Genomic DNA, 15,805 nt, shown 5'->3' on the forward strand with positions numbered 1-15,805 from the left:
CCAGCTCTTGTATGCATATATAAATAAATCTCTAAAAAGAAAATAAATTCTCATGCAAAACAGATAAACTTCTTCATGGCAGAAAGTATCATAAGATCCAACAATTCAGGCCTTCCCTGGTGTTTCAGTGGGTTAAAATATAGCACTGAGGAAGCTAAAGCTACTTCAGCATGAGTTTGACCCCCCGCCCTGGAGGTGACCCACATGGCATGGCACATCTCTTCTGACCTGCCCGCTGTTCCCCTCAGCAGTGTACTTTGTCAGTCATCCTTTCTGCTCCCCATTCTGTCTCTGGTGAATCCTCTCCCCACCCCTGTACCTCTGGCCTGTACCCCAATTCTGTATGCATAAATAAATAAATCTTTAAAAAAAATCCAACAATTTGAGATCACTAAAAGAAATTGAACTCATTTTTTAAAAGGGCAGATTTCTTCAAATTGACAGTACCATGTAGTTCTAACAGTAAATGGGAAAAATTCTGGATAGTTCAGAAAGGAGTATAGAAATGGACTTTGACATTTGACAGGCTTTTCTGTTGGCTTAAGGTTTCTCCCTATTTCCATGGTAGTTGGACCTAGTAACATTTCAGTTATACCAGCCTCTTGACCCCTCTTGGGAATGGTGACACTTGAACTTTGGTCAATACTTTATCAAGGTATTAATGTATATAATGAATAAAAATAACAGTCATAAAAGCCATTCTATTCAACATATATTTACTGAGTGCCCACCAAGTACCATTGAAAGAGCCCAAGGAGTAGCAGTGAAGCAGTGACAAGACTGCTATGTATGCCCTATATAATGCCAAGGAGGATGACAATAAGAAAACAAGGTCCTTGCTTTCATGGAAATTAATTCTGGGATGACATGAGCAAAATGTCATGGGATATTATTATTTTACTGGGTGAAATAATAAGCACTCAGATGTAATCCAGATGTGCCCTATTTCAATCTGAAATACCTTTCTTTATTGTTGCCTTCTTTAGCATTACACACAGTATACATAGCAGCCATGTCACTTGGCTTCACTGTCACTCCTGTTCTTCAAATGGTACTTAGCGGGTACTAAGTAAGTATATGTTGAATAGAATGGCTTTTATGGTTTTATTACTCTTTATTCATTTCTAACATGCTCCAGGCTGATGCTGTTATTCAGTAGGACGAGTAGTATGTATATCAGAGAGCCAGCTAAACATGGTCCCCATCTCAAGAGGCTGCTGAGTAAGAAAGAAGAATGGTGGTTATCCATCTGAAATAGAACAGGGTGATTTCTAGGATGACTGCCCAAACTTGGCCAAGAGCTTCAGGTGACTTCTGTAGTATGACTCAGTGGTAGGGCCCACCACTTGCCACATCAGGATGTTCTCCTGTCAGCCTGGGCTGGTGTCCCAGTTGGTAGAACTCCATTGTTTTATCTTTGCTTTGCAGAGGAATGTTTGCTGGGGGATTGAAGGAGATGGAGCAGGAGGAAGTCCTGATCCACGGTGTATCCTACAATGCCATGTGCCAAATCCTGCATTTCATATACACCTCTGAACTAGAGCTCAGCTTGAGCAATGTCCAGGAGACACTGGTAGCTGCCTGCCAGCTTCAGGTGAGTATTCCCTGTTTGATCAAGGCAGACCAGGTTTTCTCTAGATCCCTGCTGGGTAACGGCAGGGGGATGCATTGGGCAGGCAGGGGCTGGAGTGGGGTAAAGCCATCCCTGGGCACCAAATTGGAGCTGCTCTGATGGTCTTCTGACCCAGGTCACTCCTCTGCCTTTGCTCTCTGCTATTCTGCTCACTCCTTTCCTACTGCTGGGTCTCTAAGCCCCTGAAAAGATCAGGGAGACAAGCACCCTGGGCTGGGCATCTAGTGTGAGTTTTTCCAACATGGCCATTAGCTCCTTTCAGCCTGCCTGTCCTCTACAATTTACTTCATTGACTTCTAAAACTACTTTCTTTTTGCCACTCAGTTTTTAGTACATGTTTCTTACAGAATTCAAATAGTTTACTGAGTCTTTCACATATGTATATTTTAGAAGGTTCTGTTAACTTGATGGTGTCTGTTGTTACCAGGGCTGGGTCAGCACAAATCTTTACTCTTAGAAGCTGTCATTTAGAATCCTGGGATGGAATTGAGAGATATCTGTGCTCATATTTCTTAAAAATGAAACAAAATGTTAGGCTGAGTTCATTATCCGGACCTTTTCTGGGGTCAGAGCATTTTTGAGGCAATCTGGAAAAATGAAGTTTTAGGAAAACTAAGCTGTTCAGGGGTGTCTGTGGGTACTATCCTTGTGGTGCCCTGTTCCTCTCAGTGTGCAATTGGGTGGTGCTTTGTGAGCTTTGGGTTGCTTTGAGCATGGCTTGCCATGCTTGTGTGATGGGTAGAGTTTAGCCGGAATGATCAGTTTTGTTTTGCTTGTGGACCACTTACTAGGCTTATTGTAAGAAATTTAGAATACCAGTTTATGAGTTAATGGCATTTGTGAGTGCAGATACAGAGCACAGGTAGCCCTGGAGCTGAGGAACTCTTTGCTTTTGGCAGAACTTGCGAGTCCACAGCTTTCTGATCTACCGTACCCTGCTTGGTAATCTTGGGTTTCTCCTACTGTGTCACAGATCTCCCCTTTCTGGTGTTGGGGCTTACACAGCTGCTGCGCTTGTAAGAATCAGTGAGATATTTTGATATTTTCACACTACTGGTATTGGTTTTGGTAGAAGTGGTAATGACAGAATTCTGGTATGTCCTACACAGGGGAATTCAATTGATGGACAGAGGTCTGTTTACAGGTAGCAAAACACTGCTTGGCTGCTCTGTGTCACCCAGTAAGGCTGATCATTGCCAGGAGTGAGATTAGCCTGCAGCCTTCTCACATGCCAGCTGAAGGGTCTTTTGCTATGACTCAACAGCTTTTGAGGCACACCTCAGTAGGACAGTAGGCATTTTGCAAAGTTATACCACTCTAGGTACTGTCATTTAGTTTTGTGACAGTAGCAAAAACCTTTTCCTTTGAATTCTGGACTTAATTGCTGAATACTTCCACCTGTATGTGGAATCTCTGAAAAACATAGCAGGTGAGGAATGGCTGCCAATTCTTCTAAGACAAAGTTTTGGCTGCAATGGGGCTTCCCCACAGGTGTTGTTTGGCTTAGGAGTACCCTTCTTCACCTTCCCACCAGCATCAGTCTTCAGGTTTCTTCTTATTCAGTTCTTTCACCTGCCATTTTGCAAGATGGGAAAGAGGGTTGATTTTCTTTTACTCAGAGAACTCTTTGGTCCTTGAGTCTTTCTCATTGTTGCTTTGGGAACCCCATTTAGTTCCCTGAACTTGTAACACTTCATGTCCTGTATTCAACTCCCCAGATCCTATCCAAACAGAAAGCTCAGTGTATCTACTCCTCCTGCCTCTTTCCCTCCCACTGAGCTTTGTCCCATGACCGACCATTCTGCCAGCACCCGAGGTGCCACACCTGTGTCTTGTTCAGTCTTTCCACCTTTGTTCCCTGTTTGCAAGTGTAGACTGTGGGCTGTGAAATATTTCCTGTAGCTCTCTCAGTTCTTTGTCCTTTCACCTTTGTCCTCTCTCTATTCTTCTCCTCAGCTGACCCCTTCTCCTTCTCCTCTGCATCCATCACACACACCAACATCAAAACATCTTCCCAAATACCACCTAAAACATCTTCCCAAATACCACCTTCCTCCCCCCACCTGCAGTCTGCTGTCACTCCTAGCAAGGCTTGGCCTGTGCTCCTTAATGTCATAGTGCCCAGTGCCATCACTGTGGCAGCCTAAGAGTGGGAGCCCCCACTTTACCTTGAGCAGCCAGGGTCTGTTTTGTTTTGTTTTTAATGTATTGGTCCTGTATGCACTGTTGTTTTTGAATCAAATTTTACTTATCATAACTCCTAGGTTTGTAGGCCCACTAAGATCACAATTGTGCTTGCTCTGCATGTGCTTCATGGTCTGAACTCCATTGATACCATCCCCACTGGATCACCCCCAACAAATGAGCCCCCTTCTTTGAACTTTTCAATGGACTCCTGAAGGCATTTCCGGGGTGATCTCTCTGTGATAAACCACCTGGCAGAGAGCACACTACCCTGCTCATGAGGATGGGACAAGCGGGTTCTTATGGAACTGCTTCTTAGGCCCACCTAGGGCTATGTGAGCATTAGGTTCATACCCAGAATTTGGTCTCCATTGTCCTGACCCAGGACAAATCAGAATTAGTGTTTAGAAAAAAGAGTAAAGAAGAAATGTCTGCTGAGGAAGAATATGGATGAACAAATAAAGATATTCAGGACCTAACAAAGCACTATGGGACCATCCCATGTGGGAGAAACACTGGGCTGACACTTGACTTGTCTCCTTAGTATTAGCACATCACTTAACAAGAACTAAACTTCTTGAAGCAGAAATAAAAAGAGTTTACATGTTTATTAATAAGGTGACAGATTCCGGCAAAATTCCTTATATATAATTTGATGATGATGTTGAATAAGTGAGGTATTCCTCACTTTTTAGAGAAATCCTAAAATTCTGGTCTCCTAAAGGATTTAGCACTATCTAGGCAGCTTTCCCTGAGTCCTTCTGCCTCCTTTATTCTGCCGCACCCTAACCAAGAGTGTCCTAGAGACCTATGTGACCTAGTTCTTAGCTCCCACCTAAGTGCTATTCTGTCTTATGCTTCCTTCCATCTGACCTGTTATTCTGCATGATTAGCAAAGAGAAAGTAGGCTGCCTGGGGGCCTCCACACTAACTGGAATTGAGCAGGTTTCTGCTCAAGCAGGACAGTTTGCCTACTTTTCAAGGACTCTGAATCATAGTCCCAGGATGGGTGCTGGATGAGCATCCAGGGATGTTTTATTCACAGTTCATAGGGCAGGGCAGTCTCAGCCCTTGCTCCTGAGGAAGAAGTGAGTTCCTTGGGCCCACAACTTTGATTGTCCTCCAGTGTGACAGGAGGAAGGGCTGTCTTCTAGAGGATCAGGAAGGAGGGGAGGAGTTCCAGGTATCTTCCAAACCAGTAATAACTAAAATAATGGCCATTTATGCTGTGTCCTGCTTCTCTAGAGGTCCAAGATTTTTTATTTGAAAGGTGACTAACATATCAGGGGGTTGCTCTGTGCTGGATAGTTCCTGTTTCAGCCTATTCCTCTCCACTTTATCCGTGGTTTATAGATGAGGATACAGGCTACAAATCACCAAGCTGGGATATAAGCCTACATAGTCTGTAGTGAGCCTTCCTAATCTTCAGTGTGTTGGGGGAGATGCTGTGCCAGATCTCTGTGCCAGGAATGTTCGGGGACAACTGAGGGGGGCCAGCTGCAGTGGATAGCCACATAAACCATGAGTCCAGTGGCATTCTCTATCTCCCATACCCAGACGCTGTCCCCAGCTTGGGTTTGAATGGGTCATTTTGTCTTCACAGATCCCAGAAATCATCCATTTCTGCTGTGACTTCCTCATGTCCTGGGTGGATGAGGAGAACATCCTTGACGTCTACCGGCTGGCAGAGCTGTTTGACCTGAGCCGCCTGACTGAGCAGCTAGACACCTACATCCTCAAAAACTTTGTGGCCTTCTCTAGGACTGACAAGTACCGCCAACTTCCCTTGGAGAAGGTCTACTCCCTTCTCAGCAGCAACCGCCTGGAGGTCTCCTGTGAGACTGAGGTGTATGAGGGTGCACTGCTCTACCATTACACCCTGGAGCAGGTACAGGCTGACCAGATCTCGCTGCATGAGCCACCCAAGCTCCTTGAGACAGTGCGATTTCCCCTCATGGAAGTTGAGGTCCTCCAGCAGCTGCATGACAAGCTAGAGCCCAGCCCACTGAGGGACACAGTGGCCAGTGCTCTCATGTATCACCGGAATGAGAGCCTGCAGCCTAGTCTGCAGGGCCCACAGACAGAGCTGCGGTCAGACTTCCAGTGCGTCGTGGGCTTTGGGGGCATTCACTCCACACCATCCACTGTCCTCAGTGACCAGGCCAAGTACCTGAACCCCCTGCTGGGAGAATGGAAACACTTCACTGCTTCCCTGGCCCCCCGAATGTCCAACCAGGGCATTGCAGTACTCAACAACTTTGTGTACCTAATCGGAGGGGACAACAACGTCCAGGGCTTTCGTGCTGAGTCCCGATGCTGGAGGTAGGAAAGGACCCTTGGTCTGTGGTGGCCCTGTGGTGCAGGAGTCAGCTCAGAGGGCTGGTTAGGGGAGTGAGTTCTGCAAGGGCCAAGGTGGTCAGCCTGGTAAATTAATCTTGTGACTTATTGGGGTACATCTGTTTTGTGGAACAAAGTCCTAGTTATCAGAGAATGCAAATAGCAGTGCCACTAGGGAAAGGGAGCCTGGCATACTTCTCTTCTTAGAAATCCATCACCCTGGATCACACCCTGCTTCTTGTGGGTGAGGGCCTGGATTTTTACTGCACTTGACTAAACTCGGGAGAGGGGGCCTTGAAGCAGGGACAGTTGTGCCTCGAAGGAGGAAACCTAGGCACTGGGAGGTTGGACAGGGCAGTCTCTCCTGCCTCCCCCACAGCTCATCTTCCCTTTGCATGTCTGTTTCACTCTGCTCTCCTGATCATAATAAGTGTATGGTGAGTGATGGCTCCTTGTTGCTGCTGCTCCCACTGCGCACACAGCCCTTAGTCTTCAGGAGAGCAAAAGCGTGACAGATGTCACTGAGTCTCATAAGTGAGCAAATGTCTGCTCACTTATCCAGCCCTGTTGATATAATGGGCACAAGATCCCTGGAGGAGGCAGATTTCCAAGAGGGATTGCTGTGATCTGTAGGATACTTCTGGGATCTTTGGCTCATAAATCCATTTCTTTAGGTAGAGTAAGAGAAATTGGGTGAATCCCAGGGTCTCCTCTGCTGCACCTTGGTCTGATTTCTTGGGATTTAGGGGGGATAGTCTGCCCCCCCAAGAGCTGAAGGACAGTCCTGCCAACTGCTGCTAGAAGCTGTGACTTGGCACTACCCATTTTCATGTTCATGGCTCCATCTTCTAGGGTGTGGTTGACCTTAGGGTCCCTGGAAGCAAGTGGACCTCTTGAGGAAGAGGTGGCCGTTGTTTAGCTGCCTCCACCCTCTTGTTCCAGGAAGTGATCATCTTTGTAAACCTGGAGTGAGACCCAGTTGCGTGTTGTAAATGTGAGGACAGACAACTTAGAAAAGAGGAAAACATACCTTAATTTGGTCCCTAACCGAAAATTTGTGGGTATCCTTTGTGGGTATGGCAGCACCAGTTTGGACTTCCTTGTGGCCAAATCTCAAAGCTCCTTTTTTGTTTTATTATTTTAATATAATAGTTTGTTTTTACATCATTTTGTGCCTTTTTCCATCTCAGTTGTAATCCCAGTGGACTTCCCATCACCAGAACACCCATCTGCAATCATCATAGTCCAGTGCACTTCCCCACCCCCCCCACATTTTTGATCCCATTCCCCACTCCACCCCCGTAAAATGTCTCTGGTATATAGTTGTTCATCATTATTATTTATTTTACCCCCTGGTCCCTTATGCTCCTGCGATGAGTGAAACCATCCCATATTTTTCTTTTTCTTTTTGGCTTATTTCACTAAGCATGATCCCTTCCAGCTCCATCCATGCTGCTGCAAAAGGCATGAGTTTATTTTTTTGATTGTTGAGTAATATTCCATTGTGTATATGTACCATATCTTTTTAATCCAGTTATCTACTTTTGGGCATTTGGTTGATTCCATGTCTTACCTATGGTAAATCAAAGCTACTTTTTAAAAAAGATTTATTTTTTTTTAAACTTTTTTTTTAGGATTTTTTCACTTATGTGTATGAGAATTGGGATAGCCAGAGGTGTTTGTGTGGGGTGAAAGTGGGGAGCAGAACAGGCAGATGTAATGAAATACACGGCTGAGGGGAGCAGTGGGCAAAACAGGAGAAGTCTGCCACGCCATGTGGGTCCCCTCCTTGGTGGGGGATTGCACTCATGCCACAGTGGCTGAGGGTAGCTTCACAGTGCTGCATTTTAACCCATATCACCACCAGGGAGAGCCCCTGAAGAACTATTTATTAAAGCACACCAGAACTAGACTCTAAGCCAGAGTTGTGGGAGGGAAGAGAATTTATCAGACAGAATGGGGAGCAGAATAGGAGGATCTACTGAAATATACCGTTGAGGGGAACAGTGGGCAAGACAGGCGAAGTCTTCCAGCATACCCTGACCAGGGACCAAACTTGTGCTGCAGTGTCTGTGACAGCTTGTCTTTTAATTCCTGTGCTACCAAGAGAGGTCATCAAAGCTGCTTTTTTAGGGATCTTAGTTTGAGGTCAAAGCTGACAGCACCCCATAGGTCTGTTAATAAACTCCTCCAGAGAGTGTTGTCTCCTCAGCACATCGTGGGCAGTCTCTGGAGTGACAGCTGGGGGCAGGTGTGTGCCCTTGCATTCTGTCCAGCTATGTGCCATGGAAGTCAGTTCCACTCAAGACTGGTCTAAATTTCCTTTTTTGTGAGCATGGGCTGTGAGGCTAAAGCTAAATTGGGAAATGTTCATGTCAACCCTCTGGTCAATAACCACATCCTTAAACTGTGGTTGGTAGGGTTGGTGACAGCTGCCTGGCAGAAATAAGCACCCACTGAAAGGCCAGGCCACGCAGTGTGGAGAATATGATTGGGAGGACTCTATAGTCTGTCATCTCTACATTCTCTTGGATTTTCATTTGAATGGTTTAATAGTCATGTTTCTTTCTCCTCTTTCCCATCTCATAGCTCTGTAGACTCTCAAAATTAGAAAACAAGATTTTGTAGTAAATTAGGGCTTGTCTTTTGGTGGGGAGTTAGGGACTTACCAGGGTCTATTGTAAAGCGTCAGCACATAAACTGCATATGAAGTTGTTTTTGCCAAGATACCGCAGTTTCTCTTCTCTTTTTTTGATGGGGGTCTCGATTGCCCCATTGCCCCTTTTCTATAGTATCATCCTGTGTGCTCCAGTATACGGACTGCCCTTACCTGTTAGTAGATGGCCCCATATTGTCTTGTGCCCTGACCCAACTTAGAGTAACAACTCAGACGTTTCTATGACTTAACATCTTAAAGTGTATTTCAAAAATTGTTTTAATTCTAGGGGATTTTAAAAGTACTAGTCAGGAGACTGCTTAAATCCTAGAAATATAGAAGAAAAACAGTGTACTAAATTTTTTTTTAGGTATATTTATTTGGAGTTCTCCCTGGTGGCATAGCAGGTCAAAGCACCACATTATGAAGCTCTTCGAAGCCACTGCAGTTACGAGTTTTATTTTTGGCTGGGGAGCTGACCCACATGGTGTGGCAGACTTCTTCTGACCTACCTGCTGCTCCCTTCAGCAGTGTACTTCAGTAGATCTGCTGTTCTGCTCCCCACTCTGTCTCTGGTGAATCCTCTCACCTCGCACACCTCTGGCCTGTACCCAGTTCTGTAAGCATAATATAAATAAATCTTTAAAAAAAAAAAAGGATATATTTATTTATGCATACAGAACTGGGTACAGGCCAGAGGTGCAGGGGCAGTTACAGGATTTACCAGAGACAGAATTGGGAGCAGAATAGGCAGATTTACAAAGTATTCTGCTGAGGGGAGCAGTGGGCGAGACAGGAGAGGTCTACTGCGCCATGTGGGTCACCCCCATGGCCAGGGATCAAGCTCCTGCTAAAATGCTTGGGGCTAGGCTAACTTCCATGGTGCTGAGCTTTAACGTGTTGTGCCACAAGGGAGGCCCCAGTTTACTAAATTTAACAAGGATCCTAGAACATTTTGTTCCAACTTTAGACTTCTGAGTTTGCAATAGCACAATCCAAAACTGCATAAAAGTGGCAAAAACTGTTTATATCCTTGTGTGTTATAATAAAACTTATTAGGAAAAAAACTTGAGAATTTATTCTGACAAAGTGAAAAATTAAAGAGGAAAATGTGGGATATAGGATATAGAGGGGAGATAAGAGATCAGTGAACCTGTGGTTATGTCTGAATTTTAATGTGTGCTGTCTATATAGATGTGTATGTATGTGTGTGTTTGTTTCCTTAACTCTGAAACCACAAATCCAAATGAACTCAGCCTGAGAAGCTGTGATGGCGGGAGACCAGAGGGAAAGAAGTTGAACTCTCTGGAGGGTCTTGTCTCACTCTGGTGGAAGATGCTAATTTCTCTTGACTGAAAACAAGCATCTTGCTTGGGAAAGGCAGTGGTACCCTCTAAGCTAGTTGATAGGGCTTTTGTGAGTGAGGTGCTTGGGGGCTGTTCTGCTTGTCTCTGCCCAGACCTGTTGCCTGGTAAGCGCCACAGCTACTCAGGTCTCCCTGTTTCTCAGGAGGCACTGCCTGGTTTCCATAAGAGAGCTCTGCCCTCCCAGCCCCCAATGCTGGGTAGATCATACTCTCCTTTTCCCCTTCCTGTTACCTGTCATATGTTGAATACTTGAATATGTACTCTGCTCTCTTTAGCCATTTTTCCTGTTCTACAGTGGAAAGCAGGGCCTCTCAGTTCCCAGTACTGAGCACTGTGCCTACCCTAATCCATGTTGGGTGGCCAGTGGATGAACAGGATGAATGAGTTATCTCACTGCTAGTACTTTTACTCCTATGTTTAATTCATTTAGTAGGCAGTGTGATCTATCCTGAGCCAGGAGTTATTCTGAGGTCTAGGAATGTGGAAATTAACCTTTTTTCCCCCAAAGATTTTATTTAATTATGTATACAGAACTGGGGTACAGGCCAGAGGTGCTGGAGTGGTGAGAGGATTCACCAGAGGCAGAGCGGGGAGCAGAAAAGGCAGATTGATGAAGTACACCGCTGAGGGGAGCAGTGAACAGGCCAGGAGAGTTCTGTCACCCCGTGTGGGTCACCTCCTTGGCCAGGGATCAAACCCACAGTGAAGCAGCTGTGGCAAGCTTCATGTTGCTGCGCTTCAAACTGTTGAACCACCAGGGAGGGCCCTGACCTCATTTTTTATGAATGCCCTTCAAGTTAACAAGGAGCTTGTCGCTTATAGTCCCTCATGATAGCTTATCTAGGCAGGTGATATCACTGCCAGTCAGTGCAGAAACTGAGTGAATAATGTGTAAAACTTACTAGTGTTACCCCAGCTAGATGGAAGCTAGAGCTGGGGTTCACACCTGGGTTCTCTCCTTTCTTCCTTTTGACCCCAACTCCTGAGGCACCCTGTTTCTTGTCACTTCTTGTTGGCATGGAGGGGGCTGGACAGATGATAGAAGAAGCAGTTAAAGAATCTCTAATTGTGCTTTGGGGCACGGGGTAAAACCAGTTTCTTCAACCAGCATACAACCTAGGCCAAGAGAATTTGTTCATTTTCTAGCCAGTTGAAATTTCACTTGTTCTCTTTCATTGGTGTTGCACTTACTGTGGAGAAATAAAAGCAGTTATCTGAGGTTATAACTGTGCGTGGACTATTGAGCAAGGAGACTTCAGAATCAGGAGTGCCAATACTGCTACCTGGTTGGATGCTGAGGGGAAAGGGTTCCACAGGTCAAGGAAAAGTGGACTTAAGAGCTTCCAGCTCCCAGGGGTCTGGTCCATCTCATGTATTCACCCAAATAGCATACCTGCCTGTGCACCTCCTATGGGCCCAGCACATTACCAGTCCTGGGGCATGGAGAGAGGGCGAAGGGGCAGGGAGTGTCCCTCCTTTGGAAGTGGGGGGAGACCTGGGGGATGTCTGAATGCTAGAAAGGTGGATGTGGACTTGGGCTGCAAAAGGCCTTAGGTGTTAGTTAAGGCTTTAAGATTCTGGTGTATGATCAGGGATAAGGATGAGACCAGATGGAAAGAGGGAACTTGGAGTTCCATTCAGGATAGGTGAGCAACCAGCTGGAGGTGACTGGCAGGTGTATGTGCAATGAGTCTAAAGTGCAGGAGAAAAATGTTAAGTGAGAATGTTAAGTGGTCTGGGCAGCATGAGTGGGACAATTGAGTAGGAGTGCAAGGTGAAGCTGGCACTTGGGGAGGAAGGAGAAGGCAGGTCTGTGGCTTACAGATAGCTGTATCTGAAGTGAAAAGTGCAGGAAGGTAACTCTGTCAGGAGAGTGACTTTCCTTCCTTACCTGCGCCACCCTTCCAGGGCTTAACTCAGCAAGACTCCCATAGTATGGTTTTTCTGAATGGGGAAGAGTCAATGGGACCATAAGGTGAAACAGATGAGAAGGCAATGGCTGTGGCCACAGCAGTGGGGCAGCCTGGTTGTGGACAGCTAGGCAGGCTAGAAACCACCTGAGGGGTTATACCTGCAAGGGCCCAAAGTTGTAGACAGAAACCCCAGAGGATCCCGGCCATCCCTTCCGGAGTGTTGGGTGAGCACGTGCTGGTGAGTGGGGGCAGATACAGCAAGAGTCGGGCCTGTTGGGCAGGCCCTCTCACCTCTCAGTGATTTGCTGTCCTTGTGTCCTCTTGAAAGGTATGACCCACGGCACAACCGCTGGTTCCAGATCCAGTCCCTGCAGCAGGAACACGCCGACCTCTGTGTGTGTGTCGTGGGCGGATACATCTATGCAGTGGCAGGCCGGGACTACCACAATGACCTGAATGCTGTGGAGCGCTATGACCCTGCCACCAACTCCTGGGCCTATGTGGCTCCACTCAAGAGGGAGGTAAGGAACCCTTCAAGAAGGGCCTTTTTCAGCCCACTTTCTTTTGGTAGGGTGTCCCCCCAAGTACTCCCTGCACTGAGTACTGGGAGGTGTTATGAGGGTCAGCCAACTTCCTGAGGAGAGCCTCTTCAAGTGTCTAGACCTCACTCCCCAGAATTTCTTTCCCATGGGGAGACGTAGGTCCTTGCTTTTAATTGCAGTTCAAATGAGACAAAGCCTTCCCCTAGTCTGTGCACAGCTAAATGAGCTGGGACAAGTCCTAAGATGTTAAGCAGAAGGGGTGCTGAGAGAGGCTCAGAAGCCTTAAATAAGCCTGCTGATAAGACTTCCTGGAGAGTGGGGCCTTTCAGAAACCAAAAAACCTTGAAGTTTTTCTTTTTTTATAAATCCTGTGCACCCTGCATAATACTTTGATTTGTTACAATTTGAAGATATTTAAAAGTTAAATTCATGTACTAAGATCATGTTTTAGAGAGGTGCCTTTCTGTTATCCTATGGCCTTGGGCTACGTGGACCCTGGGCCTGATGCCAGGCATGAGATCCTAGGGCAAGTACAGGCCTTGCTGTTCCCTTATGTCCTGGATCACAGTCTCTGAGAACATGGTACACATCCTGCTAAGCAGCAGCATTGTCATTTGTAGAGCACCTGCTAGACCCTCTAGCTTCCCAGACAAAGAAGATGGTATAAGGGACATTATCAGGTGGCTTCTGGATAGTGACTTGACTTCTTTGTCTGGGTCTTACTGGGGAGCTGCAATTCTCCAGAATGGCCACAGAGAGGCAGTCTCTGCCTTCAACTAATTTCTTACTGCCAGTGTTCATTTCACTCATCATCCAGCAACTACTTACTAAGCACCTGTCCTATTTTTAGACCTGGGGAATAGTAATGACAAAGGAAAAAGAAATAACAAAGGTGTAAACCCCCTGGTGTTTACAATCCATCCAGAAAGACCAACCTTATTCACTAAACATTTCAATTAAAAGTAATTATTGATTGTGCTAAGTGCAATTAGGAAGTTAAGAGGGATTGAGCTAAAGAATGCCCAGGGAAGAGGCACCAGCAGGTAAATTTCAGTAGACTATTTGAAGAAGATACATCTAGGGAGATGTCAGTTAGATTAGTATGTAAAGGAAGGTGAGAAGCCATCTGGAGTGAGGAAATGTTTTCCAGACCAGGAATTTATTCCGAGGAAGAGGTAAGTGTGGGGTATACTTACAGAGAAAGAGGAGTTTAAATGAGAGGAACAGGAGAGCAATCCCAAGTAGGTAGTAGCTTGTGCCTTTCTGTTAAAAAAAAAAACAAAAAAAACCAAAAAACAAAAAAGTGGGATTGGGTACAGAGCAAGGATTATAGCCTTAAAACTGATTCTCTCAGTATAGAAGAGCTGTAGCCTTAAACAATAAGGAGAAATGGGTCATATCACCTGTGTCTCCTCATAGAACAGGCTTTACTTGAAATTAAGGTTGGGATATTTGAGGGTTTTTTAAAAGATTTTATTTATTTTTGCATAGAACATGGGTGCAGGCTAGAGGTGTGGGGGTGGTGAGACAGAGTGGGGAGCAGAACAGCACATTTACTGAAATACACTGCTAAGAGGACCAGTGGGTGAGAAAGGTCTGCTGTGCTATGTGGGTCAGCTCCTTAGCTGGGGATCAAACTCAGGTCAACTGTGAGTCTTCATAATGAAAAAAACGCTGAGACTTAATCTTTAGGCCACCAGGGAGGTCCAATGTTGGGATATTTGAAAAATGTGCCACTCCTATCCCCTCAGCTAAAACCAAGACAACAAATGAACATTGCAGAAGCCAAGGTTTTAGCACCTATTAGCAGTAGGAGCAAACACCCCAGATATGGCTTTGTATTGGAAAAAAAAGAGAACACCTCCAAGTCTATGGCCCCTTCTCAGCTACAATCTACACTCAGTGCCTAAAAGTGGAAGCTGGCATGACCATCAGAGACACTTTGAAGGAGGAGCTAATATACAGAAGGGGATCACACTGACAGTCTACCATACAGCTCCCACAACTGCAGAACAAGAGGGTGTTTGAATCTGTGATGCTTACTGGAGGTGATCCCTTGGTGCCTTACTGTTCCAGTTCCCTTCTATCTGTTACTCCTTCCTGCTGTTCTTGAATCACTTCAGCAGACAGAGAGGCAGAAATTAAAATATCTATCTCATTACACCTAATAAAAAAAAAAATAAAAGACTATACCACAAATGCTGGAGCAAAAAAAATCCTGAGAAGAGTCATTCTAGCAGAACTACAGTATATGAATGAAAAGAGTTCAAGGTAACAATGAAATGTTTATGGGGGCTCTCCCTGGTGGCACAGGGGGTTAAAGCACAGCAATAAGAAGCTAAAGCTACTTCAGCATGAGTTCGATCCCCACCCCAGAGATGATCCACATGGCGCAGCAGACTTCTCCTGACCAGCCTGCTGCTCCCCTCAGCAGTGTTATTTGTCAGCCGGCCTGTTCTGCTCCCCACTCTGTCTCTGGTGAATCTTCTCACTGCCCCTGCACCTCTTGCCTGTACTCCAGTTCTGTATGCATAAATAAATCAATCTTTTTTTTTTTTTTAAAAGGGGGGGATCTATAACACAGAAACAGAATGAAGACCAAGAAGATATGAGGTAGTTACAAATAAATGTAACAGAGCTAAGAAATACTATAACTGGACTAAAATATACAACTGAGACAAACTCAAGTAATGGGAATTAATAAACTCAGAAGCACATTGTTGGAGAACAGATAGCTAGAACAACATGGAGGGAAATATTTTTTTAAAGATTTATTATGCATACAGATCTGGAATCTAGGCCAGAGGTGCAGGGGCAGTGAGAGGATTCACAAGAGACAAAGTGGGAAGCAGAACAGGCAGATCCACGAACATGAAGTACACTGCTGAGAGGAGAGGTCTGCTGTGCCATGTGGGTCACATCCGGGGCAGTGGATTGAACTCCCAATGAAGCAGCTGCAGCTAGCTTCACAGTGCTATGCTTTAACCTGTTGTACCACCAGGGAAGGCTTGGGAGGAAAATATTTTAAAAGGGGAAATGTATAAGAGTTCCTTGGGGTGAAAAAGGAACTCTCCTGCATTGCTGGTGGGAATGCAGACTAGTACAACCACTATGGAAAACTGTTTGGAGGTTCCTCAAACTGCTAAACATGGAGCTTCCCTATGACCCAGCAA

The 15,805-nt window shown here is 45.6% G+C and overlaps 1 protein-coding gene across 1 annotated transcript in view; it reads left to right on the forward strand.

Moving 5' to 3' along the window:
* KLHL22 (kelch-like family member 22) overlaps positions 1 to 15,805 on the forward strand; it is a 42,087-nt gene that overhangs the window by 11,676 nt on the left and 14,606 nt on the right. Inside the window, exons 3-5 of the mRNA XM_004694957.2 lie at positions 1,429 to 1,594; positions 5,421 to 6,139; positions 12,419 to 12,611. Coding sequence (XP_004695014.1) covers positions 1,429 to 1,594; positions 5,421 to 6,139; positions 12,419 to 12,611 — 1,078 coding nt within the window. The remainder of the gene's footprint in view (positions 1 to 1,428; positions 1,595 to 5,420; positions 6,140 to 12,418; positions 12,612 to 15,805) is intronic.

Source organism: Condylura cristata, unplaced genomic scaffold, assembly GCF_000260355.1.
Source record: "Condylura cristata isolate star-nosed mole 26May11 unplaced genomic scaffold, ConCri1.0 scaffold00051, whole genome shotgun sequence".
NCBI lineage: Eukaryota > Metazoa > Chordata > Mammalia > Eulipotyphla > Talpidae > Condylura > Condylura cristata.